The 26,311-nt window shown below is 48.6% G+C and overlaps 1 protein-coding gene across 2 annotated transcripts in view; it reads left to right on the top strand.

The window, feature by feature from the left end:
• The window catches only part of SLC9A1 (solute carrier family 9 member A1), a 70,099-nt gene that overhangs the window by 28,984 nt on the left and 14,804 nt on the right, over window positions 1–26,311 (top strand). For both annotated transcript variants that reach the window (XM_066638460.1, XM_066638462.1), the window contains exons 2-3: window positions 15,857–16,317; window positions 24,583–24,833. In XM_066638460.1, the coding sequence (XP_066494557.1) occupies window positions 15,857–16,317; window positions 24,583–24,833 (712 nt within the window). The remainder of the gene's footprint in view (window positions 1–15,856; window positions 16,318–24,582; window positions 24,834–26,311) is intronic.

The raw sequence follows: 26,311 nt of genomic DNA, 5'->3' as shown, positions 1-26,311 counted from the left end.
AGACAGAATACAATGAGGCAGGGCAAGAAGTCAAAGAAGAGGTCTAGGAACAGCAGGAGAGAGCAGCCCATAGGCTGTGAGCAAGCAGCAAATACCACCTGTTTGTGAATTCTGCAGCGCTGCTAGTCTTTGGTGTGGATGCTCATTGCTCCTTGCTGCAGTGGAGCTTTGTCTCCCTTAGCTGGGCAGGGGGCATTTGGATTCTCTTTGCCCTGCAAAATGTTCATGGTCAGCCCATAGTCATTGGGTTTTTTCCCTTGCCTCCCTCTGTCCCCAAGGCCCCAGCATTTCACCATGTCAACTGTGATGGCTCAGCAGAACCTCCAGCTCCAGGGGCAGCAGCACTTGCTGGGGGGGGGGGAAGGCTGTTGCCTTCCTGGTGGACTTCCCAGAAGCATCAAGTTGAACCCTGAGGAGGGAAAAAGCTGGATGCAGGACCAGATGGAGCCCAGCAGGCTTCTCTGATCCCCTTGAGCTGTTCTAGCTTTGCTTCACATCTGCAGGATGGGGCTAAAACTAACCCTGTCAATCAGAGGTGGGCTTGGGGTGCCTGAGATGATGATGTATGAGCCCTACTCTGAATTCTGAGAAGATGAAAGCCTGCTGTAGGAATGTGTTGTCTCCCTTCTCTTTTGGGTGTAGGTGGCTGTGCCAGGAAGGTTAGTATGTAGAAGCTCTCATGTAATGCTTGTTTTTTTCTGATTCCTTATCTATAGGAGTGCCTTACAATGAAAAGGAACCTCCTTGTGTTGACATAAGATAGGGGTGTATACGTGGCTTTTCTTTGTGTGAATTTACAGGAGTCCAGGGAAGGCATTTAAGTGATTTGTAAGGTTAGGTGTAAATCAGTATAGAAACCCCTAAAAGCGGGTCTTGTGTGTGTGTGTGTGTGTGTGTGTTCACCTGAGCGAGGTTCTGCCCCCCCTTCAGACTGCACAGCTGACGTGTTGATCTCCAAAGTAAATGCTGACTGCTCTATTTCCATCCTACCATCCCCTGCACCTTGTGCTGTCCTTGTTATAGGCACAAGGTTGGCATTTATTATATTTTTAAGCTGAATTGGATGAAGGCGGGGGTGGGCCTGACATTCTTGGCCAGCACCTCTATTCATGCACCAATGGAAAGCTGACCATATTTGGCTCAGAGCAAAGGCAGCGCACACATCTGTACAGAGCTGAGGCCAACGTGACTGTGCAAAGCCTGATTGGGTCACACTAGTTTTTCTGTTTGGTGCTATGTTCCATATTCATCTGTTCAAGAACAGAACATGGTGCTTGAGAAACCACTGGATAGAGATGGTGTGTGTGTGTGTGTGTGTGTGTGTGTGTGTGTTGGGGGGCTGAGGTGGCATGCTGGCTTAGGGCTAGTGCCTATCAGAAGGACCACCTGTCCAGTCTGAGCCCTTGGGGCTAGTGGCTGCAGTAGTGCCCAATGTACTGGGGGGGGGGCAGAGGGCAGTGCAAGGCTTTGCCCTGGGGACCAAGTGCAGGAGTGTGTGCACCTCCTCTGGTTGAAGCCATCTGGCTGCAGCGTCCTTCAGAAGGGCAGCCTCGTTCAAGCAGCTTCCCCCCTCAATACACCAAACCAATTTCCTACCTATTAGCAACTCCTCCCCCCTCTGTGCTCAATATCTGGGGCAAGGCAGCCTATTTCTGGACCAGCTGTTCAGCATTGAGCATGCGAGCTACATAGGTAGCTCAACTGTGTTTGCTTCTTTTGAAGCTGCCTGCCCTGGGAACTGTGCTTGTCTTCCTCTCAAAAGTTTTCTTTTCCTTGCGTTTGTTCTGGGCTTGTGTGTAGAAGATGCTCTGTGGTGACTTGGTGGTTGCATGTAGATTTGCTGCTATTGCAGCCTTGCTTTCCCACACCTTGAACAGCAACATAGAAGGCCTTGTGAGAAGAGTGGCTTCTGTCTCTTTGCATTCTCTTCCCTGTGACTTTTTAAAATACAAGCCATTCATGATGAAACCATAACACCCTGGGCACCTCTCCTGGTGGTCCCTGATCTGAGGCCAGGAGACTGGAATGCTGGTGTAGTGATGCTCTTTGTTTGTTACAAGGCCAAAGGAAGCACAAGGAGGAGCTTAAGGTGTGGCTTCTGGTGGTGAAGTCATGCCCACTTTGTGCTCTCCTTTTTCCAGTCAGCTGTTATTTACTTAAGGGGCTGGTGACATTTTCTCAGTGTGTCTTGCCTCCCAGACTTTCCTGAAAGGTCAAAGTCCAGTGCCTGCCAAAGCAGAAGGTGTTTTGATCTAGGCCAGGTGCCGCCACTATGTCCTGTGGCAAGGAGTTCCACAGGTTAACCACATGCTGGGTGAAGAAATATTTCCCCTTGTCTGTTCTGTCTGTCCCACCAGTCCATTTTAGTGGATGTCCCCTGGTTCTTGCATTGTGTGAGGGGGCAAAGAACTTTGCTCTATCCATTCTTTCAATCCCCTGCATAATGTTATATTTCTCAGTTGTTTCCCCTAGCTCAATTAAGTCTCCACTAGCTTTTGCTGAGGGTAATGCATTCTCAGACTTGACAGCTGGTATAAGAGACTGAATTTTGAAGTGAGATTTTAGCCTCTGGGATCTCAGCTTTGCCGTGAACCTGCTTGGCAGCTAGCCTCCCACCTGCAAAATGGGACATGGTCGCATTTACATCCCACCTTTCTTCCATTAATGAACTCCAGGCAGCATGTTGGAGACTCCAGGTCTCCCCATCGGCATCTTTACTAGAGCTAGACCTACTTAGTTTCAGTATTGGGTGCCCTTAGACCAGGCCCGAGGCCTAATTCCAGGTGGTGATGTTGGTTTGCAGGAATGCTTTGTCTGCAGAGGCCAAAACAGTCTGCTTTGGATTTGAACTGGAAATCTGAATCTGCTGGAATCCTGGTGATGTAGAGATGTGTGCTGGACAGCCTTTGATCTCCCAATTTCCTGCATTGGTTATATTGGGTTTAACGTAACAATCAGAAGACTTCGAATATTTGTATTGGCATTGGTAGCTTGTGGTTTCTTCAGGGTTTTCTCACCTGGGCACATAGGTTTGGAAGTACATCTCTTGGAGCTCTGTGGGACTCTCCCTCCCAAAGAAGGAAGCCCTGGGATCAGTCTGGGTTGTGCTTTCAGAGAATCCATTGAACACTTGGTTGAATACGGTTCAAAAGGCTTGGTCGCTTTTGCAGGCAGAGAAGTGACACAGTGACTTGGCCAACCCAAAGCTGGCTGTGGTGGAATTTGAACTCAGATGCTCCAAGTTCAGCCTTGAAGTACAGAGCTCAGGCTGCTAAGGCTTATGGTGGAACAAGGAGCCAGGGGCTCTGGAGGAATGCAACTTCCTTCCCCCCCACATCCTTACCCTCCTATAACTCTATTTCCAAATTGTTTTTAAATTATAGTTGGGTGTGCAGGAATCCTACTGCCTAATTCATTTGTTCCTTGTTCTGGCACTTGCATGGGCATAGTGTTCTCTTGACTCTCAGGGTCATTAATCACTTCACAGAGCTCTGAAAGCTGATAGAAGTGGCATGGCATAGGAGCTGGGGTTTGAATTTACAAGGTATGTTCTTTTGGGGTCTCGTGCATTGGGAACGAATTCTGTCATAGTCATGAAATTACCCAGCTTGGAGTTTTGTGCTCTCCTTGAACCTCCAAAGGCTGGGAGTGGTGGTGGGGGGGTGGTTTCTGTGTTTTATGGCCTTGAAAAATGCAGTCCTTGCTGCCAAATCAAGCAGCCTGGAATGGGAAGCTGTTGAACTGCCCGCAGGGTTGCTTGGATAGGCTCCATGCCCCTGCTTCGCTCAACCGTGAGAAAATCCAGGGGCATCATGGCTGGGTTTAGCTTCCTCTTGGAAACCGATAGGTTTTGCCTTATTTACCAGTATACAAGGGGACAGACGGGCCTCCCAAGGCTCTAGCTTACAATTCTCAGTGCTCTCTTTCCCTCTGTGCTTTCCAAAATGGGTCTTACTGTTTCACTCTTAAGCAAGCCTGCATGTACATAAAGGAAAGGCAGAGGAACAGATTTCGGTCTGTTGGTGTCTTGAATGTATTTCTGTACATATCACCAAGGACCCTCAGTGGGAATGGCTGCCCACCATTCCTTTCTTTCTGGATCATTGTGGGGTAAATCAGGAAAGTTCTGAAACAAGATACCCTTATGCTTCAGTATCTTTGAAGCACTTGGCTTGTCTGTTTCCTGGCATTTTTATGTTGGCTTCCAAAAGCACAGCAATAAAAGCAACCAGGAGTCCTACAGCACTTTAAGGACTGATGGGACACAGTTCCCAGAGCAAGCTTTTGTGGGCTGTAGCCTGCTGTATCTGACGAAGCCACTCTGCTGAAGCTTATGCATGAACCATTGTGCCAAGCCTCTGAGGTGCTACAGGGCTCTTGGCAAAGTAGGTCAGTTGTAATATCCTCAGGCTTCAGACTGAGGGGCCAGAGGCAGGAGGCCAAAGTCAGCATGACATGTGTATGTGTTGGGTGGTCTGGAGGGTTGATGAAGCTGCCAGTTCAGGGTGGGACTTTGGTGGGGGTGCCCTTCTGATTCCTTATCTATAGGAGTGCCTTACAATGAAAAGGAACCTCCTTGTGTTAACATAAGATGGAGTTTCTGGAGGAAAAATCCATTACGGGGTACAAGCCATGATGTGTATGCGCAACCTCCTGATTTTAGAAATGGGTTATGTCAGAATGTCAGATGCAAGGGAGGGCACCAGGATGAGGTCTCTTGTTATCTGGTGTGCTGCCTGGGGCATTTGGCGGGCTGCTGTAAGATACAGGAAGCTGGACTAGATGGGCCTATGGCCTAATCCAGTGGGGCTGTTCTTATGTTCTTAACTACAATTCCCAGGAAGCCTTGCAGGTCTCTTGTTATCTGGTGTGCTCCCTGGGGCATTTAGTGGGCCGCTGTGAGATACAGGAAGCTGGACTAGATGGGCCTATGCCTGATCCAGTGGGGCTGTTCTTATGTCCTTAAACTACAATTCCCAGGAAGCCTTGCAGGTCTCTTGTTATCTGGTGTGCTCCCTGGGGCATTTGGTGGGCCGCTGTGAGATACAGGAAGCTGGACTAGATGGGCCTATGGCCTGATTCAGTGGGGCTGTTCTTATGTTAAGATAGGGGTGTATACGTGGTTTTTCTTTGTGTGAGTTTACAGGAGTCCAGGGAAGGCATTAAAGTGATTTATAAGGGCAGGTGTAAATCAGTATAGAAACCCCTAAAAGTGTGTGTGTGTGTGTGTTCACCTGAGTGAGGTTCTGCCCCCCCTCCCGCTTCAGACTGCACAGTTGATGTGTTGATCTCCAAAGTAAATGCTGACTGCTCCATTTCCATCCTGCCATCCCCTGCACCTCCCAAGGTTGGCATTTATTATATTTTTAAGCTGACTTGGATGAAGTTGGGGGTGGAGCCTGAAGGGTATGCTGAAACCTCTTCCCAACACACCACTGTTCCAATATGAATTGGAGACCCACAGCTGCAGTAGACTCCTGCCCATACACATTGGGTCAAATGCTTTGTGTTTAAGTCCCATCTAACTTGGCCTTGAGAGATTTACTTGAGACTACCTGAAAGTAGTTAGTTCTGAAGCTGGGAATTCCTCCTCCTGAGCAGCCAATGTGTGTTCATAACAGAACCCACAGCCTTCGCTAATTATACAAGGACATTCAGAAATCAGCTTGGGGGAGAGTCTCACTTGCTTGGAGCAACAAGTCAAGGTGACAGAAGGACCCCATATGGTGCCTTTCCTGCTATTGCTTGCAGTGCCAATATTCTGTTGCAGGCAGATCCTAACCAAATCTTGGATGCGTCTAGATCAGTGGTTCCCAAACTGTGGATAAGGATCCAGTGGTAGGTCCCCAAAGGGTGTTGGAAAGGTCAGATAAGTACCTCCAGCCCTGAGGCAGTTTAAAAATCAGACACTGTAGCTGCTAAGTACCCTGCAAAGAGCTCAGCTCCTGCAGTTTGCAAGCTTGTGTAAATATAGAGAGATAAATGTTTTGAGGGTCTTTTCTCTGGTTGTTATAAATAAGTAAATAAATAAAGTCTGGTCAACCTAGGTGGATCCCAATAGAGTGTCATTTGAAAAAGTGGGTCCCTGTGCTAAAAAGTTTGGGAACCACTGTTCTAGGTAAAAATGAGACAGACACAGCCTGAGTCTGTGTGTGTTTACCAGCTGGAAACATCAATGTGCCTGGCTCAGCAGCTGTAATCAAACCTGGGGAAACGTGGGGAGCTGCCCATAGGCCCGCTTCCTTTGCCTCGATTTTGAGCCATGTCTTGGGATATTGCCATGAGTATGTCTAAGGTTTGGGTACTGCTTGTGGCAGACTCTTCCAGGGCTTCCAGTTCCTAAAGCAGGTGGTGCCAATATTAACAGCCCCTCTTCATTTCTGATAAACTGAAACAACCCCATAGTTCATGCTCATTTTCAGCAGTATTGAAAAATTCCTTACCCCCCATCCCACCCCACCCCAGATTTTTCATCACTCCTTGTGAGAAGGTTCACATTCATTTATGTTGCCTTCTTGATTGTCCTTGGGCGCAATCCTAACCCCTTATGTCAGTGCTTTCCAGCACTGGCATAGCTGTGCCAGTGGGATGCGTGCTGCATCCTGCAGTTGGGTGGCACTCACAGAGGCCTCCTCAAAGTAAGGGAATGTTTGTTCCCTTGCCTCAGAGCTGCATTGCCCTTATGTCAGTGCTGGAAAGCACTGACATAAGGGGTTAGGATTGCGCCCCTTGTCAGGCAGCCAAGTAAGATCAGCATGTAGCATTCTCTCATTCAAACAAATTGCTACAACAAACTGTGCAATATCTTAGCTGTGTAGATGATGGGGGGGCAGGTGCTGCACTCAGGTATGTGTTGGTCATGCACCAAAGCCCTGCTACTCTTTTGCATTCTGATCTAGGAGGTTTAGAAGGCTTGCCCAAGGATTGTAGAACACTTGTGCGGGGGAGAAACCTCCTCTTCCTCCTCCAATATAGTCAGTGCACTTCTTAGGGGAAAGTCACAGATTGTACTAGAGTAGTGGTTCTCAGACTTTTAAGCACCAGGACCCACTTTTATAAATGACACTCTGTTAAGACCCACCTAGCTTTACAAGACTTAAAAGAAATAATTTTTTAAAATAAAAAATATTTGTTGTAAATAATATTTCTTTTTATAAGTAACATTTTATTTATTTCCAAAAATTAACTCCATTTCTCATAATGATGCAGCCCTAATGAATAGTCCCAAGGCTTGAGGGGCTTAGTTAAGTGACCCAGCCTTCACCTGCCCACACTACCTGTCATTGACAGACTTGGGTGGTGGAAACACACCAGAAAAAGAGGCTCAAACATTTATATTTCCCTATATTTATACAAGCTTGCAAACTGCAGGAGCTCAGCTCTTTGCAGGGCAGTTAGCAACCACAGGTGGAGCCTATTTATCCATGTAAGTTCCGTTCCTGACTTTTTAATCCTGGCATGATTAAAAAAAAAACAAATTTAGCTTTGTGCTAAATTCCATAGAGTTAGCCTGACACTTCTGGATGGAAGGAAACTAAGGCAGCTGTTATCAATCCCCTCCCCTCCACCCTCAGCCCTCCCTTTACCAGCTGTCCCACTTCCCACTTCATTCACAGGTGCGATGCTGAGCTTTTAAGTGTCCAGTCCTATGCCTGCCTACTCAGAAGTAAGTCCCATTCCAGTCAATGGGGCTTACTCCCAGGAAAGTGTGGATGGTTTTGTTTGTGTCTGCTGGAGCAGGAGAGCCTGCACCATCTCAATTGGGGGGGGGGAATTTGGCAAACATTCACTGGGTTTTTTTAAAGCAATCCCCTCTGTTGCTACTACAGATGCACCTGTGTGTGTGTGGGGAGAGAGAGCGCAAAAGCGCGCTCCACCTTGCTGCAGGTGCTCCGGCTACAGAGGTTTTCCTTCCCCTCTTCAGCCTCTTTGCAGGCTCAGGGGCTCCAAGAGTGTTACTGTTCCTTAGCAAGGGGGACCTCTTCCATGGCTCCTGGCTATTTCCCTGTCTGGTCAAGGGGGAACCTTTTTGCAGTGTTTTGGGCTGCCTGGAAAAGGAGCAGACAAAGGAGGCAAAGGTGTGTGTGACTTTCAGGTCCCCCACCCCATTGAGACAAATCTGAAGATAAAAAATGTGTGGATAAATAGGTTGCACCTGTATTTGATTTTTGCATAGCCTCATGGCTTGAGGCAATTCATGATCTGATCTTTCCATCCCCCCCCCCCCATTTTCACTGAAGGCTGTGCAGGACCACCAGAGATTGGGTGGGTCATGGCCCACCAAGTGGATCAAGTCTCACAGTTTGAGAAACGCTGTACTGGGTCACTGTGTTGTCTTGTACAAATTTCTTGTGAATGTACTCAGAATTCTGTGAGGCCATCAGGGGCTTTCATTTTATGCAGTCTTGTTTTAGGAGCGTCTGTAAACCACATGTGTACCACATATGGAAGTGGAAGTCCAGGGAGCCCTGTGCCCCGCTGCTGCTTAATCTTAGAGGCCAAGAAGTCCATTTTACAGATCTTTGTTCACTGTCCCTGCTCTTTCCTGCAGTGATTTAAGCAGCTTGGCGGTTTGTCATTGAAGGTATCTACGTAATTGCTCTCAGTGCTGGGCTTTTTGTTCTGATAAAAAATCTCAACACCAGTTCCTTAGCTACCAGTTCCACTTGGAGTTTCTTTACCTGCCCTCCTTAAGAGGAAGAAATGCAAAGAATTTCTACTGCAAAGCAACTCCTGCATATCTAGCACATTGGCATATGACATTTCATGTGGGACTGTGTGTTAAAGCAAACGTTCTGGGTATCAGTAAGTATCCTTCCACTAAAGCTGTTTAAAGGCTTTGAACCTGACCACTTTCCATCCAGTATAAAATTACCGGACTGTTCCGTCTTCACTCTCCATGCAAGAATGTCTTTTCGGTTTCAATTTTTGAAACATATGCTCTATAAGAGCTCTCTCGGCAGAAAGCAGAGCGGAAGGTTTAAGAAGCTGCCCCCAAAGGCCTGGAGGGATATTTGCCAGCTCACTGCATGGATATGCATGGACGATGCCTGATGTAATCCATTCTGTAGCCAGTGTGTTGCACTAGGAGAGAATTTGAAAATAAAGGGGGGGCTGGCAGTTCCCTAGGTGAGGAGGAGGTGCTGGGGCGCATCAGTCTTGCAAGCCAGCCCCTGCTTGCCCTGTTGGGGGGAAGATGAAAGTAGCTTTTCTCTGGCAACACCAAGGACTGGCAGTATGAAGAGGTCACACGCTATGATGGGTAAATGCAACCTGTTGGTTCTAGTAGTAGGCTATCTGTGACGTGCCAGATAAAACAAGATGCAGGTCCCTTGTTGTCTTGTGTGCTACCTGAGGCATCTTGTGGACCACTGTGAGACATAGGAAGCTGGACTAGATGGGTCTTTGGCCTGATCCAGCAGGGCTCTTCTTTAAAATCTTGGTCTCCAGTTAGCTATGGAGTCCAGTAAAGGACCAGTTCACCTGGCTCACCTATGTTATCCGGCTGAGAACCCTCAAAGGTGAAAAGCAAGGGTCTTAGCTGGCTCTGGAGTCTCCCAGTGCTGGTCTCTAGTTCCAGGGAGCCAGTCTGCATGGGAGGCAGAGGTTGAGATTCCAGGGAACATGGTTGTTGATTCCACGGGGGTCTGAGCTCAATTCATTCATTTAACACTGGAACCCACTTTTTAGAGTGAGAAACTGTCAGGACGTGATGTCATGTCTGGAAGTGACTTCATCAAGCAGGAAAATTTTCAACAATCCTACCCACACTTACCCAGGAGTAAGTCCCATTTACTATCATTGTTAAAGGAATATACATAGTAGCTTGTTAAAAGTACAGATCTGTAACATTACCCCAAATGCAGTCACATACCAGGCTAGCATCAAGTCTAATATATTAAAAATAAAATATTGAAATGAATGGCAACCCACCTAATAGGTCCCAACACACAGTTTGAGAAATATTGACATAGAGAGTCAACTTGCCTATTGATGGGTTCCCACTTGGTAATAGCTCTGCTGCCTGGTTGCCTAGAGTAGATTCTTTGCTCACTCCAGGTGACCTGACAAGCTGTGGTTCTATGTACTGCTTGCTTGTTTTTTTTGTGGCCCAGACTCTCACTGGGTATTGTGAGCAAGTCACTCACAAAACACAGCTCCAGGCATGTTCAGTATTGAAGGAGGGGAGTTGCAAAGTAAGTGGGTGTACTGAATTTCTCCCAGTTCAGAGGCACAATGGAAGCAAGCTTTCTGTAGGTATATTTTTAGAGTTTTGCAGAGAGGCGATGAATCCTTTGATCTCATTAACTCAGAAGTGTTCCATCCTAATGGAATCCTGACAGCCCCTGGGACAAAGTGAGAGACAGTTATAATTGCCAGACTCGTGTCTTTAATTTGTACTTGACTCTCCTCCTTTCATGAGTAGAAGGGACTTAGCAGCAAACAAAGCAGCTCACAATTTTGCAAGCAAGTTGCATGAGTTAACGGGAGTTTTTGTACTGTACTGGCTCTCAGCTTTGCCTTGCCTTTTTCAGAATTGTTCTTGCAAGAACCGAGGCATAAATTGAGTGGATGGTGATGGAGGAAGGGCTGTAGAGGAGCACAGTGATTTTCAACCTTTTTCATCTTGCAGCACACCGGCAAGGCACTAAAATGGTCAAGGCACACCATCAGTTTCTTGACAATTGACAAGGCACACTGTGCTGTCATATCCCCCAATGGCTCTACTAATAAGTAACCCTCTCCCAAATTCCTGCGGCACACCTCGGGACCATGGCAGGCACTGTGTCATGGCACAGTGGTTGAAAATGGCTGCTCTAGTATCTCCAAAGCAGGCCATTGAATATAGCGAAAACAGCCCAACCCGCAAACTTCAGCATAATGTAGATTTATTTTCTGGGGTTAAGAGCCACTCACCATCTTGTACACATCATCTTGCATTTTAGCACAGAAAAGCATGGTCTTTGTAGTTCTCCGTAGAGACTCTCTCAGACCTCAAAATTTCCAGCACTCCCTGAGTCCTGACCCCATTTCCACACAGAGCCCTTAATTTGTTCCTCTTCACAGTGGAAATTCCACAGAAGGTTTTAGCCTTAAATAGTTCAACCCTACCTTAAATAGTTCAACTTTTCTATCCCAGATTTTCAGACTCTTGTCATTTGCCTGAACTGACAGACCTGTTGTTTGGAATGAGTTTAACTGCAAATCTCACTCCACAGTGAAAGATCCACCTGGAACAACATCTTCATCCACATTACTACTACTACTACTACTTATATATCACTTGTCAACTACAGTAGCTCACAACAACACGAGTTGGTATCCAAACTGGCCTTCTAATAGATTTATCTATTCCGTTTTAATACCCAGCAAATATTTTCAGGCAACTTCCCCCCCCCCCCCCCGGGCTGGTTGCAAGGGTGGAAACACAACCTTGATCCTGCATTTCTGGTGGCAGTGAACCCCCCCCCCCAAATGTACAGTCTGGCCATGACTATACCTGTAGTTTAAACATGACCTCTGCGTGGGGAGAAGCACCAGATTTTGCAGCGGGGAGGAATGTGGGCCTTCTCCGATCTACCCTGGAGATTGCCACAGATGGCACGGGGCTGCACCTGCTGTCTGGTTTGGGGATTTTAACTGAAATTCTGCATTCAATTTGGAGAGGCTCTGTCAGTTTGGAGTGGGGGAAGCAAACATCCTAATCTTGGTGTCCAAGTCTGCTGCATCTTCTGCCTTTGATCCTCTTTTCTGCCACTCGGCGTGCACTCGCAATGCGTGATGAAAAAAATGCATGCACAAACTGCTGACTCACCGCTTCGTCCTTGGATGACCCGACTGAATTCTCATCTGTTTTGAAGAGACAGAACAGCAGGGATGTCATTGCAAATAAGTCAGGTGCAGAGCGGCAGTGCAGGCATCAAGCAGTTCCTTTGGAGCTGGCCTTGGCGCCTGGCATTCCAGGGCTACTGCCTGAGGTTTCTCTGCAGTGCGGGTTGGATTGCATTGCACCAGCTGGGCCTGGCAAGCAGTATTCTGGGCTAAAAATAGCACAGTTCTGCACTCAGAGAGCCCATATTCTGCAGCAAGGAAAACTGGATTCTGTGACTTGTATAGAATAAGTAAACATGCATACTTGTTGCATAATTTATTTTCTGTTGCTCATCATAGGGAGGGACATGAATAGGGTAGCAAAGATCTGCTGCCTTAATGTTACTTAGTTGGTCCATGTGAAAGAAAATATTTATTTACTCAGCATATGATTAATCTGTGGAACTCCTTGCCACAGGATATGGTGATGGCATCTGGCCTAGATGCCTTTAAAAGGGGATTGGACAAATTTCTGGAGGAAAAATTCATCACGGGTTACAAGCCATGATGTGTATGTACAACCTTCTGATTTTAGAAATGGGCTATGTCAGAATGCCAGATGCAAGGGAGGGCACCAGGATGCAGGTCTCTTGTTGTTTTGTGTCCTCCCTGGGGTATTTGGTGGGCCACTGTGAGATACAGGAAGCTGATGAGCCTATGGCCTGATCCAGCAGGGCTGTTCTTATGTTCTTATGATGCCTTTAAGAGGGAATTGGACAGATTTCTGGAGGAAAAGTCCATCACAGCTTACAGAGCCATGATGGGCATATGCAACCTCTTGGTTTTAGAAGTAGGCTACCCCTGAATGTCAGAGGCAAGGGAGTGGCACCAGGATGAGGTCTCTTGTTATCTGGTGTGCTCCCTGGGGCATTTGGTGGGCCACTGCGAGATACAGGAAGCTGGACTAGATGGGCCGGTGTCCTGATCCAGCAGGGCTCTTCTTAGGTTCTTATATGGTGGTACAGGTTAATGTGTGTGTGTGTGTTTGTGTGTGTGTGTGTGTGAGAGAGAGAGACACTCACACACTTACTCTAAAATTTGCCTGCTTGCCCTTCCCCCCCCCCTCATTCCACACAAAAAATTATTTTATCAGCCTCTCTCTCTGTTTAAGAGGCAGTGAACGTGGGAGGATGCCTTTGTAACGAGTGCCAAAATTGATAGCAGGGAAGTAGCAAGTTGCAGCAACAGAGGAGGGTCTCTGGTGCTGCTGATGTTCTGTTAGAGATGAGGGATCAAACAACAGTGTGTGTTACATTCCTGGTGGTGACAAGAGGGGTGCTTAGGGCTGGCATCCTCTCCTTGAAGAAAAGTAGTTATGGGGAGGAACTCAGATGGGAACTGTGGTGCACATAAGTAGGGTGTGTGTGTGTGTGTGTGCGTGCGTGATGCTTCCTACCTCTGCCCCAGCTGTTTCTCACCAGTCCCCAAAGCAGCTGCAGCACTCCCTTGACTTTCATCCACTTGGCTTTTATTGCTTTGCTCTTTTCAGCCATTTTCAATTATAACCCCATTTTCAAATTTTGTCCACGTGCTTCCCTCTTTCGTCCAATTTCATCCCACCTTCCATGACATTCATTGACATTCTTGTGTTTGTGTTTCTTTTAGTTCTGATTGATTAGGTTTTGCACACATTGCGTGTGTTATTGTTATTTATTTAAATTTTTCCTCCTGCCAGTATAAATTTGCAAGCTATATAGGCTCCGCTTTGACATTCATCCGTTTTTTACTTTCATCATGCCCTGGTCTCTAACCAGAAGAAAGTGCAAGGTATGGCTGTATTTGCTAAAAATAGCTGTTGTGGGATGGCTTTTAGCAGGAAAAAGAGCACAAGAATGGAAAGGTGAATCCGTCCCACTCCCAACTGGAGTGGATGCCCTGCAGCTGCTTCTTGTTAAATGAATTGCCCACCTGAACAACACAAGGAATGCATGTCATCTGGACCTCTACTTGCTGTTGGGAGGCAGATCTGCTTCACCCTCCTATGGGGCAGTGGGCTCTTGGCACTACATATAGCACAGCTGTAGGCTTCCCAGCCCTCGGTCCTTGGAGTTCTTGCCTTGTTTGGGTTCATGTAGGGGCCCTGGCTGAGTAAGCCCCTCCATGTGGGGGTGGAGATGCAGCCACTGAAGTGTGTGCAGTTGTGAGGTGCCACAATTGTTCAGAGCAGCCCTGCGCCCTCTCTCACCTGATCTATGCAACTGTGGCCTGGTTACAGGTCTGCCAGCAGCCCGTGGCAGAACCTGGGGCAATGGTGAGAGGGCCCCAGAGCATCTGGACCAGGTTGTCTTTGCCCTCTCCAGCTGTGTTATCCACAGACACGAAAAGGTGCACAGCGACATGAGATGGTTGCAGCTTCACTGGTGGTGGCACCCAGAGCAGATGGCTGTGTGTGCCCCACAGTTCCACCAGAAAGAACAGAGCACAACTGAAGTACTGATTAAAACTTGCTGTGCCTTGTGACAAGTTGTGTTTGTACCAGGATGGAACATGTTTGTGCCAGGTTTGTCAAGGATGGAACATGCTGTGCCAGCGAGTAGTTTGCTCCCCTAAGCAGCAGGGCTGGATTCGGGGGGGGGGGGCGGCACTGAAAAGCCTGTTCTGGGAAGAAGAAACTGCTGAATGTGATTAAAAGGTTGTTCCAAGGAGTGCACATGTGGGAAATGGTGGCCATTTTTCAAATAAGCAGATGTCGATGAAGGAAGGGAGCTGGGCTGTGGTGAAAGGGAACGGCAGGCTCAGTGGAGTGCCTAGGTGGGGTCCATGGGTGCAGGTGGCTCCGGGCGGCACGGCTGGGGGGCAGCACTGTTACCCCAGCTGTGCGGCCATGAGGGCAGCTGTGCCAGCTGCCTCCCCTTCCGGAGATGTTCTGAGGGCCGGAGAGGCCCAGTGTGGCCTCCCTGCCCCTCAGAAGGCCTTCTAAGGCATCTGGAGGGCCTTAAAATGTCTCTTCCAGTTTTCTTGCCTCAGAAGACCTGAGAGGGAGTACGTGGCCTCTCTGGCCCTTAGAAGGCCTCTGGTTGTGATTGGTGGAGGGGGGGGCAGCATTTTGCAGTCCTGGCTCTGGGTGGCACAGAGGCCAGGATTGCCACTGGGCAGGCTTGCAACAACTGTGCACATTGAGGGGCAAAAGCTGTTTTCTCAACACTGCCAGGGCTTGTGTGCTACTTTGTGTATCGTGTTTGGAGGTGTATGCTTGAGAAGCATCACTGTTGTGATTGCTTCCGGGGGCCAGCTGTGGCTTACTCCTGAGTGTGCACTCCCTGGTGAGCCAGGAGTGCTGCTTTGTAGAGTGTAAACATGGGAGAGAGGAAGGAGAAGAACATGGCAAAAGTCCTGAGAGCCCACGGATTGGGACTGTGGAACCCACAGGTCCAAGTGCCTTTGTGGTCAGTTGGTGGCATCTCCATGCAGAAGGATCTTGTTTAACTGGGCAAGACTTCTGGCTGGGACTTTGGAGAGAGCTGTGTACAGCTGGAGGAAACACCATTGGACTTGGGTTGACCAGTGGAGGCTGGAAAAGACATCTGGGTGAGGACCGCAAGGCTCTCTCTCTCTTTGGGTTACTGCTGGCATTCAACACAACACATGATGCTTGTTTCTCCAAACTGGAAGTTGACCCCTTGCTAGTCTGTTGAAGCTTCTAAAATGCTGATCTTACAGGTCCAACAGCCTCTTTGTCATGCTTCCCCAAAACCATCAGAGTCCGAATAAGTGATGCAAAGACAAGACAGTTCTACCTAGTGTGCATAATGCACACAAGGCCATGGAATTCCACTTTCCTTGCTAGATAATGTGGGTTGCTTGGGGTTGTGGCTGCAATGTTGTTTTTTAGTGGTTTTGTTTTTGAAGAGTGAAGGATGCCCGAGCTTTGCTGCCCAATCCTGTGCTAGAAGAATTGCCCCATGGAGTTCTGCTTACTTGCAACTGTAGGTGCCGGAGGTCCGTCCCTGTGCAGAGGAACTGATGTCTCTTTCTCCTCTTCCAGGGTTCCATGTGATCCCCACTATTTCAAGTATAGTCCCAGAGAGCTGCTTGCTCATTGTCGTCGGACTGCTGGTGGGCGGGCTCATCAAGGCCGTAGGGGAGTCCCCACCAATCCTCGAATCGAAGGTCTTCTTCCTCTTCCTCCTCCCGCCCATCATCCTGGACGCGGGCTACTTCCTACCCTTGCGCCAATTCACCGAGAATCTGGGCACGATACTTGTCTTTGCGGTTGTGGGAACACTCTGGAACGCTTTCTTTGTGGGCATGCTACTGTACGCCGTCTGCCAGATCGGTGGCACCGGCTTGAATGACATTGGCCTCCTGCCTAACCTGCTCTTTGGCAGCATCATCTCCGCTGTGGACCCCGTTGCCGTCCTGGCCGTCTTCGAAGAGATCCACATTAATGAGCTGCTACACATCTTGGTGTTTGGGGAGTCTTTGCTGAATGATGCAGTCACTGTGGTAAGTAGGATGCAACCAGCACTGGCACCTCCTGCCGGGCAGCCACTCAGTTGGGGAATCTGAAGTTCTGGTTTGGGCAGCAAAGTAACAAGTGGACCATAGCTACTACTGAGCTACTACTCTCCAGTAGGAGAGCTGGCCTGCTGGCACGGTTCAGACATGCCTTGACTTGCATATATTTGACTTTCATCGCTTTGCTCTTTCAATTATAACCACCTTTTAAATTCTGTTCATGTGCTTTCCTCTTTTGTCCAATTTCATCCACCTTCCACGACATTTGTCAATGTTCTTATGTTGATTTGGATTCCACCTGGATTGTATATGTTATATACTTATTCAGTTACACTTTTCTTTGGCCAAAATAAATTTGCAAGCTAAATAAGGCTCTGCTTTGACATCCATCCATTTTTGACTTTCATCCATGCTCTGGTTCCTTTCCAGATGAAAGTGCAATGTATTCAGGGGTGGATCCAAGGGGGGAGCCATGGGTGCATAGCCCCCCCCCCATCTCTTGTTCCTGCAGGGAAGAGTGCCTGCCGGTATGGGGAGCAAAATCGGGTGCCAGGGGAGTGCCCACTGGGCAGGGTGCCAGCAAGTTCGGTTGGAATGGGAGTCCAGGTAGATGCCAGGTACCTGGCAGGTAGATCTGAGCTCCAAGTATGGGCACCCAGCAAACCTCAGCCATGGAGGCCTTAAGTTCAGCCCAGGTCTACCCACATGGTTGACCTGGGCTCTGAAGTTAAGGTAATGCTCATGGCCTCTCCCCCTAATACTAGGGTTCCCAACCCGGGGTCCGCGGACCACTGGTCTCTGGTGATAAAAGGAAAAAAAAAGCCCTTCCAGGCAGAAAAAAGCCTCTGCAGCACCAGCAGCCAATCAGAGCAGCTCAGAGCCTCTCCCTCTCCTACCTCCCTCCTCCCTTCCCTCCTGGTCTGTGAGTGCCCAGACAAGCAAAAAAGTGAAGTGCAGGCGCCTTGTAAGGTGCCCGTGCGTTTGTGCAGCCTCATGGCTCAGCTGCATGCAGAGGAGAGGTGCCCTGCCGCCCACTGCCCCCATTCCTTGACCCTGTGCCTTCAGGTGAGCCCTGGCAGCCTGGTTTCTCAGGAGTCAGATCAGGACTCCAGCCAGCCTGGGAAGTCCCTTTTGCAGGCGGGTGGGTGGGTGGGGGGGCCTGAGTGGGAGGGGGGCCAGAGGAGGGGAGGAGGAGGAGAGAGGCCTGAGAACGGGGAGGAATGGAAGTAATGAGGATGAGGAGGAGAAGGAGCAGGCTCCCAAAGGCATCTCTGGCTGGCTGGCTGTGGGGGTTTCCCTGGGAGTGGGTTTCTCTGGATGTGATTTCCCTGGGATTGCAGACTCCAGCTGGCCAGGGAACATAGAGGAAGGGAGTTGGAGACAGTGTGGCAGCAGGAGAGGGGAGAAACAGTATGCTCAACCCCCAGCCCTGGTACCCCCTCCCCAGTTGGCAGGATTGGGCCCCCTGGATGTGCTCTTCTAATGCCCGGGGTGGAACAAGGGATCCAGGCAACCAGGTTTTTGCACCCCTTTCGGAGAGGGAAACAGGCAGCATCTCTGCTGTCTTCCTGCAAGCTGCCCACCTGGGAAGAAGCAATTCCAGAAGTTGCAGAACAGGCACCACCATAGCCAAGTACAGCAGGTGTAACCCCTGACTTTTCCTCCTCAGTGAGCAGCAGTGTCCATGGAGAGCCCTCCCCCACCCCACACTTGGACAGTTCCCATCTCCTCAGATTGCAATCCTATGCATGCTTACCTTAGAGTAAGCCCCATTGACTATAATGCGACTTACTTCTGATTAGACATGCCTAGAATGGGGCTGTGGCTGTGGCTGTGATGGACTTCTCCAGAAATTTCTCCACTCCCCTTTTTAAAGGCATCTAGTCTAGACACCATCATCACATCTTGGGGCAAGGAGTTCCACAGACTAATGGCAGAGCAGGCAGCTTTTGTTTTGTGGCTGCCTCCTACCTATAGGTTTGCTCACACTCTCTTAGCTCCAACCAAAGTAGTCCACAGCTAGAGCATGACAGCAATTAGAACAGGAAGTAAAGAGAGGCTTTTCCCCCCTAAAGACCTTGCAGTGCACACCAAAAGGACTTCTCTTCCTGAGACATGCAGCAGCCATTCTGAGATGTTGCTCTGAGCTGGTGCTTCTCCTTCAGGACCGACCTGCCTAAATTGTGTCGAACACTTTCCTAAGGACTCTGGACTCACAAGTGGGGGGAGCAGGGCCAGGGCTTTGTAACAAAAGGAACTGTGGAGGGATGTGTGCGCTTTCTGTTGGCTCATTTAACTACCTTGCATGACTTGTCTAAAATCCCCTTGTGCTTACCTTCTCCCTTTTTGAGGTGTTTTTCCACACTTAAAAGAGGCAAGGGCTGTGTGTAATGTGGTCTGGTGTGGGGGAAAAGAGACTGGATTGAATTGGGTGGGTATGAAAACCTCTGATTTGGGGGGGGGAATTATTTTGGGTTCCATGTATTCCATGTAAACCCAAGACTTTCACAGCTAGTGAAGCAAATGTAAGCACAACCATCACATTAATTATTAAATAATCTTCTTATGTATCACAAATTTAATTGTAATTTTGAGTGTGTGAGGGTGGGGGGGTTGCATGTGGTCCCTGAGCTCCTAAAGGCCGGGAACCACTGCCCTAATACAATCACTGGATCCGCACCTGAATGTATTGCTATATTCCTGCCAGCAGAGGCAGCTCTCCATATTTAGGCTGGAGTCAGCTGACAGAATCCAGACTAGCAGTGCATCCTTGACTCTGGGCAGACCTGTTGAGGAACTTAAGCCCTATCGCACATTATTGCCTGTGGGCAGGGACAGCTTGTCCTGCATCCCATCAAGTGATGAGGCCACCTGGCAGGACCAAAAACAATTAAACAGGTCATGAAGTGTCTGCCACCAGTCTGTGGCTCAAGCCACACTGGATGGGAAGCATGTTAATTGAATCTGGGACTGTGACATACGCCATGCTTACAGTCTTGTGAACATAGCTCCCCCTCCCCCGCGCGCATCATCTTGTCTTACAGAAAGGCTGCCAGAAGTGATTGATCTGTGCATTGTTTGTCTGTGCCCCAAGAATGCAGCTGAGCTCCTAGTAATGCAGCCATTCTCTTTTCAGGAAGGGCATCTCCTTTTTAGCTGTGGTTCCTCTTCACTTGATTCCACACGCCCTGTGAATGCTCTCTGAAAAGATTGCTTTTCCATCCCAAATTGTCATCAGGATGGTATTAATGGAATAATAAGAGATTGCTGCTGCTTTGGGTCTGTAAAGTTGTCTACGTGAATCAGAAGGACTTGAGCTCCTTAGACAGGGAAGGCTCCAATTTGAGGAGCAAATGGCTTTTTAAAAAGGGAATATCAGCAACCCAGTCTGCACAGACTCCAGTTTCTCTGCCTCTTGACCCTTGGCTGTTCTTCTTGCCCATGCTGTTTCAGGGAGCCTCCAAGTCCTTCTGCATGACCTTTTGGGAGATGCAAGGGCAGCCATTTTCAACCAGTGTGCCGCCGCACATTGTTGTGCCGTGAGTGGTCCACAGATGTGCTGTGGGAGTTTAGGGGAGAGTCATTTATTAGTGAGATGTGAACCCCCCATCAGCAGCATGGTGTGCCTTGTCAATTGTCAAAAAACTGATAGTGCGCCTTGACCACTTTAGTGGCTTGTCAGTGTGCTGTGAGATGAAAAAGGTTGAAAATCTCAGTGCAAGGGTCTGTAGTGGGAACAAGGAGGCCAGAGACACAGTCACTTATGGTTCTCTGGATTCCACCCACTTCTCTTGTTTGGTTTTTCCTGTTCTAATGCTTAGATTATTCAGCCTCCACTTGGTCTGGTGTAACCTGAGCTTTGCCAAGAGAGCCAATGTTGCACCTTTCTCAAAAACATTTTGAGAGTCTTGCTGGGGCAGTATTTAAACACAGCGTCTGTCAACCAGAACGGGGAATGTTTTAAACATTGAGAATTACTGTGTGTGCTCGAAGGGAGCAACGCCCTCGAACAATGTTCCTCCTGAGACTATTAGATGAATGAATGAATATTTTGGGGGGGGGGGGATGAACAGAACCACATATATGGCTCAGCTCTCTCGAAGGGGGCAATGGGTGGATCATGTTCTTGTTATGCCCATAGATTTATTTTTCCCCCCTGCTTTGCCCTATTCCTAGAGCCAGACCTGACACTGGCCCAGGCAGGGTGTGGGCCTGCGGCAACTCAACCAGTGCAGCCCCCCCATTACAGCCATATATTGGTCATGAAAACAGAGGACCCAGGGCAGTTGCTCCAGCTGCTCTTCCTAAAGGATGACTTAGAGCTCATTGAACATGGCTGGTATTGAACCTAAGAACCTAAGAAGAGCCTCGCTGGATCAGACCAGGGGCCCATCTAGTCCCACTTCCTGTATCTGACAGTGGTCCACCAGATGCCTCAGAGAGCACACAAGACAACAAGAATGCCAGGGCATTCTGAGGTAGCCTACTTTTGAAACCAGGAGGTTGCACATACCCATCATGGCTTGTAATCTGGGATGGACTTTTCCTCCCAATCTGTCCAGTCCCCCTTTTTAAAGGCATCTAGGCCAGGTGCTATCACCATATCCCAGCAGTTTTCAAACTCTCTGGGAGAGTCTGAAACTGTAAGTCTTGGTGGGGGAGGCAGCGACATGATCTCCACTTTCACTTTTGACAACCTGGGGAGACCTGCAGATGCTCACACAGGGCTCTCCGCATCCCAGGACGGCTGTTGCAGGGACTGGTGAATGTATCCCAGTCCCTGCAGCCCCAATAGCAATGCAATCCTGGGGATAAGCTGCCTCCTTCCTGCTCCCACCCATTAAGGGGGCAGAGGCCAGAGCCTTCAGGCTGGGGTGTTACGATGCCCCAGTTTGAAAACCACTGCCATATCCTGTGGCAAGGGATTCCACAGATTGATTACCTGCTGAGTAAAGAAGTATTTTCTTGGTTTCAGGAGAAACAAAAGGGTTCCATTCACTCAATTTCTGGTGTTCACTAGCCGAATGCTTCCCTAATGCTTCTTAGAAGCACAAGCAAACGGGGCAGAGGTCTTTTTGCAATCCTTTTTGGGCTGTTCTGGAGCACTACCAGTCAAGCACTATCAGCACTGCTTAGCTAATGGACTGCTTCTAGTAAGAGCTTGCTGGGGGCTTCTGGAAGTTTGCAAGAAAGGAAGGGCTTAAAGGAGATAGCTTCCCTCCCCAGCTGTTGGCTCCGAGGCTCTGGTATGCAGAGTTTTCTGGTCTGTGACTGTGGAAATCTCCTTTTGCTGTCTTGGTTCTTGGATGTTGAAAGACTCTTGTCCACAAACATTTGTCTAGTCTGCTTTCAAACAGGAAAAGGGAGAGTTACCAAATGCTCCTTTGTTTGCACTTTGGTTTTTCCTGCAGGGGCCTGGAGTGGGATCTGCTTATAGGTTTAAGAAAAGAGGGTCCTTTGAACGTGTGGCACTAGGGAGAAAACAGGACAGTGATCTATTGCCACTGGAGAATCTTGGATGCACTGGAGCACAGGGATTCTGGACCACTGCAAAGATGTCACCCTTTTGCAAGGCAGCTTGTGGGCGAGCCAAGCCAGTCCTCCTCTGAATGCAGAGGCGCTGAGTCGGGCTGAGACTGACCAGGCTCTGCCAGGAGCAGGTCCATTTTGCTGGGTCTCTGCATCAGGAGTGAGCTGATCAAAGAAGCCACAACGCTCAGAGGAATTGTCCATCCTATCTCTGCATTAATTGCTGAATTAATTGCTCTGTTGATAGCTGATAGCTATAGTTGATAGCTGTGGCTGCCTTTCTGTACTACACTAGCGAAGAGCAATTAAAAAAAAGCATTCCTCTAATAAGAGATGGGGTGGGAGGGATCTTTTTCCTCTGACAAGCAGGATACAGGTACTCAGCCACGTTTTCCAGGGTTACAGTGAACTTCTGTTGCTGAATGACAAATGCAAACTATTTTCTGCCCTAGTTCTCCAGCCTTTTTCTTGGGTTTCAGCCACCCTTCAAATCACCCCATGGGCAGCCTCAGACCCCAGGGGAAACCTGCTTTCCTACAATAAGCTCTGGAGACCTGCAGGCTCCTTCCTCTCCTTTCCCTGGCCACATTGGCTTCATTGCAGACCTGTGGTTTGGTCCTGGCTTCTTTAAACCACAGCTTTGTGATTCCTGCAAAGCTGGGAACTGTGGTTTCACTCTGGGCCCGTGACTCTCCACAAAGCCACTTGTTTCTGTTTTATTTGCTATAGGACTGCCCTTCCTCCTTGGTTTCTAAGGTGGTAAACATAAGAAAAATCAAACAATAGACCACCATTTTTCATGATATCTGAACCATATCAATCACGCAGTTCCTGCCACTGGTTTCTTGGTCATGCTCGGCTTTCCTGTTCTCGTACACTAGAAAACAATATGACCGAAAGACAAGGGAGCCATGGGTTTTCTCCCCTGTGGCAAACTGAATGCCAAGGGGCAAGCCAAGCCATGAGGAAGCACAAGGCATGTTTTCTGTCCAGCACAGTTGGGTCCCTGCCTCGCAAGGGGCTGCACACTCTGTGGTGGTGATGGCCTTGGCTGGCATGTGCCTGTTCATGGTTTGAAAAGGGGAGCTGAGCTGGTGATTGCGACTTGCCTCTGCTTGTGTGTAGGACAGCGTTTCAACCAAAATGTCCCAAGTCACCCCAGTCTTGGCCTCTCCTACCTCTCTGAGTTCAGAATACCAGCTCAAGTGACTGTTGGGCAAGTGCTGCAGAAATAACTGGTTAGACCCGTTCCATGTTTGTCTCCCTGTTGCTACCCCTGGTGGGGTTCACTGGTGAACTTTGTCCTGCAGCTCACCTGGGAAGCCTGGAGGGCATTTTTCTCTCCTCCATCTTGGCAGGTCAAGCCCACCCCTTCAAAAGGTTGATTTATGATGCCAGCCCCACATAGGAGGGTGCAGGTGGGGAGGGAAGCAGCTATAACTGGAGCCCATAGAGGAGAGAGGCACCATCTCACATTAAAAAAGGGATGGTGCTTCCAACGGCGTGAGTTTCTAGTGAATCTTACACCTAGAGTGGATGCCCAGTGTGCGGAGTGGACAGTGTGTCACAAAGGAGCTGTTCTTTGTTGTCATCCTGCATAGCCCTGCTAACATGTGGAGAATTAGGAAGGTCTCTGGAGGAGAAGGGGAGAGACAGGCAGTGGTCTGAAAAAGGATTTATTGCTGCCATGTTTCAGGTGCCAAGAAAACCATCCACTGGAGTTTTGATGTTTAACACTTAGAAAAACAGGATGTCAGTATGGAGCCAAAAAAAAAAAAATGCTTCTGAGAGTGACCAAAATGAGGTATTGCTGTGCCTTTAATGTTTGAGTACAACTGGGCCACTTGGGGTATACAACAATTCCTTGACTTTCATTGCTCTGCCTTGCAAAAGGGTGACATCTTTCAATTATAGCCACATTTCAAATTTTGTCCTCTTTCGTCTGATTCATCCAACCTTCCATGACTCATATTTGTTTTTCTTTTATTTCTGCTTGTTTAGGTTTCTCATATATTTGCATATGTTATGTAGTTAGTTATTTTACATTTTTTTGCCAGCTAAATAAATTTTCAAGCTAAGTAAGGCTCTGTGTTGACATTCATCCATTCTGCCTTTCATCCATGCCGTGGTCCCTAGCCAGACGAAAGTGCAAGGTATGGATGTATGTTGAAAAGAGCAAACAGATGAGGGACATGTTGCAGGCTGGATGCATCCTGAGCCCTGAGATTTCTGGGGCAGGGATTGGTATCCTCACTATGCTGCCAACCCTTGAAAATGGGGTGGGGGAAAATCTGACCCTAGGGTGGAGCCTAGCAGAAAAGAGGTGGAGCCTGGCAGCAGCTGCCCAATGGCCTGAGGGTAGCCATGGCCTCCCAGCCACCCGAGAAAGAAACTGGTGGAACAGTGGCTCCTTTCAGCCATAGCCTGGAGCAACATTGAATTCTGCACATATGAGGCTTCCAGCAGGAGGACTGTTTTGATCCCAAATCAGGATGGTTGCTGCTGCCTTTCCCTGCTGTGGTGCTCTTAGGCTCACCTGAGTGGTGGCCTGTATTGGTCTGGATGCTTTCCAGGCAGCTGTTAGGAAAGGGTGTCATGCTCACCTGAGGGAACCCTGGTGACATGAAATTTTGTTCCTTCCTTTGTGGGATACCAGTGTTTTGCCTCTTTCTACTCAGTGCCCCTGTAGTTTGAGCTCACCTCCACCCTCCCTTGTCCCTCCAGGTCCTCTACCATCTCTTTGAAGAGTTTGCCACCTTTGACAAGATCACCTTCACGGACATTGTCCTGGGTTTCCTCAGCTTCTTCGTGGTGTCCCTGGGAGGTGTCTTTGTTGGAGTGGTCTATGGCATCATTGCGGCCTTCACCTCCCGGTTTACGTCCCACATCCGCGTCATTGAGCCACTCTTTGTCTTTCTGTACAGCTACATGGCCTATCTCTCTGCAGAACTCTTCCACCTGTCAGGCATCATGGCGTAAGTACTGGGCAGGGTCAATCTGGCAGCTAGCTTTTTTCCTCTCCTCTTCTTCTTCCAGCAGCCTTAGAACCCAGTCTGTACCACTTCTGTTCACTGCAAACAGAAGCATTCTGGAGTAGAGGGGGCTCTACTCCACCATACACCTGGTAAGTCAAGGGAAGGGGGCTTCCCTCCTCACTTGGGGCTTTGTAAATGCCAGGCACTGGGGAGAGGTGATCTGGAGCAGTGCTGCAGAGGGAGAAGGGGCTGCCGCTGCCACAATCCTCTTCCGATGTGCTCTCAGCTGATCAAAAAAGGATTGGAGCCCCCTGTGGAATTGTAGACCGATGAGGGCGGTTTATAGACAGGCTGGATCACCACTCCACCAGAGGTGCCACTCTGTGTCTGTTCCAGCTTGCTTTCATGGCAAGGCCGGCCCTGGCTCAGGTCTCTGAAAGATGTACAAGCCCTTTTGGTTGGCTACAGCTCTGTAGGTTTCTCCCCAGGTATGAACTTGTAAGGAAAACAGCATCCATTGAAAGCCGAGCAGAACAAAACACTCAATTTGCAAGCTCTTTCTAGGGCACAATGCAGAGAATTTAGCTGCCTTGCAAATCGTAAAGGCTGATTTATGTTCATGGATCTGAAAACTGGTTGCATTTCATATTAACTCTTCTTGGTATTTTTATGTCACTCTGCCCTACAAGGGCTGCAATGTTTTTAAATGGTTAGATTTGTCAATCAGAAGTATTTTTTTTAATTGCTTAAAGGTGCCTCAGTTAATGCAAGTACAGGTCTATCTGTCCTCCTTCCTGTTAACATTCAATTAGTGTCCTCTCTATAGCATGCGAGAGCCCTACCAAGTACTTGGATGCGTCTCGTAAGTTATCTCCACCATCTATACAGAGACTGTGCAGGGCAGGGCGGTTTCATGGCCTCAGATGATGCTCAGAGGTCATCTCTTGCCAAAGCCTAGCCTGTTGGTTTGTAGCTGAGGTAAGATTTGAACCCAGGACTTGGAGATTTACAGATCACTTTCACAACTCATGCAAAGGAGCCTCTTGCCAAGGATCATTCAACACAGATCTCAATGTCTGTGTGGATTGCCAGCAGTGCTTCGCAGTTGACTTGCTGCGAGTGGCAAGCATGAACAGAGATGTTTCTGTAGTGTCTCAGAGATGTTTCTGTACTGTCTCAGTTCTTCTGCGACACAGAGGTTGTCTTGTGTGAAGCCTCTTGCTTTGCCCCACAAAGCCCTTTGCCTCTGTTTCTAAGAGGCTGACATAGCAACAGGTATCCACTGAGTTGAACGTGTGAGTCATCATCAGGCTGGCATTGCCAATGCAGCTGGCATAAAAAGAGAACAATGACTCCCTGCGTGGAGGGCAGCCATGAGCTGGGAGGGGACACAGTGACCACGGGGCCAAGTGAAGAACGTGAGAGAGGCATCCAAGTACCACCAAAATGGCTAATGCTGGGGACTCGTTGGAATTTAG

Source organism: Tiliqua scincoides, chromosome 10, assembly GCF_035046505.1.
Source record: "Tiliqua scincoides isolate rTilSci1 chromosome 10, rTilSci1.hap2, whole genome shotgun sequence".
Taxonomy (NCBI): Eukaryota; Metazoa; Chordata; class Lepidosauria; order Squamata; family Scincidae; genus Tiliqua; species Tiliqua scincoides.
This window is presented reverse-complemented; position numbering and strand designations above follow the sequence as displayed.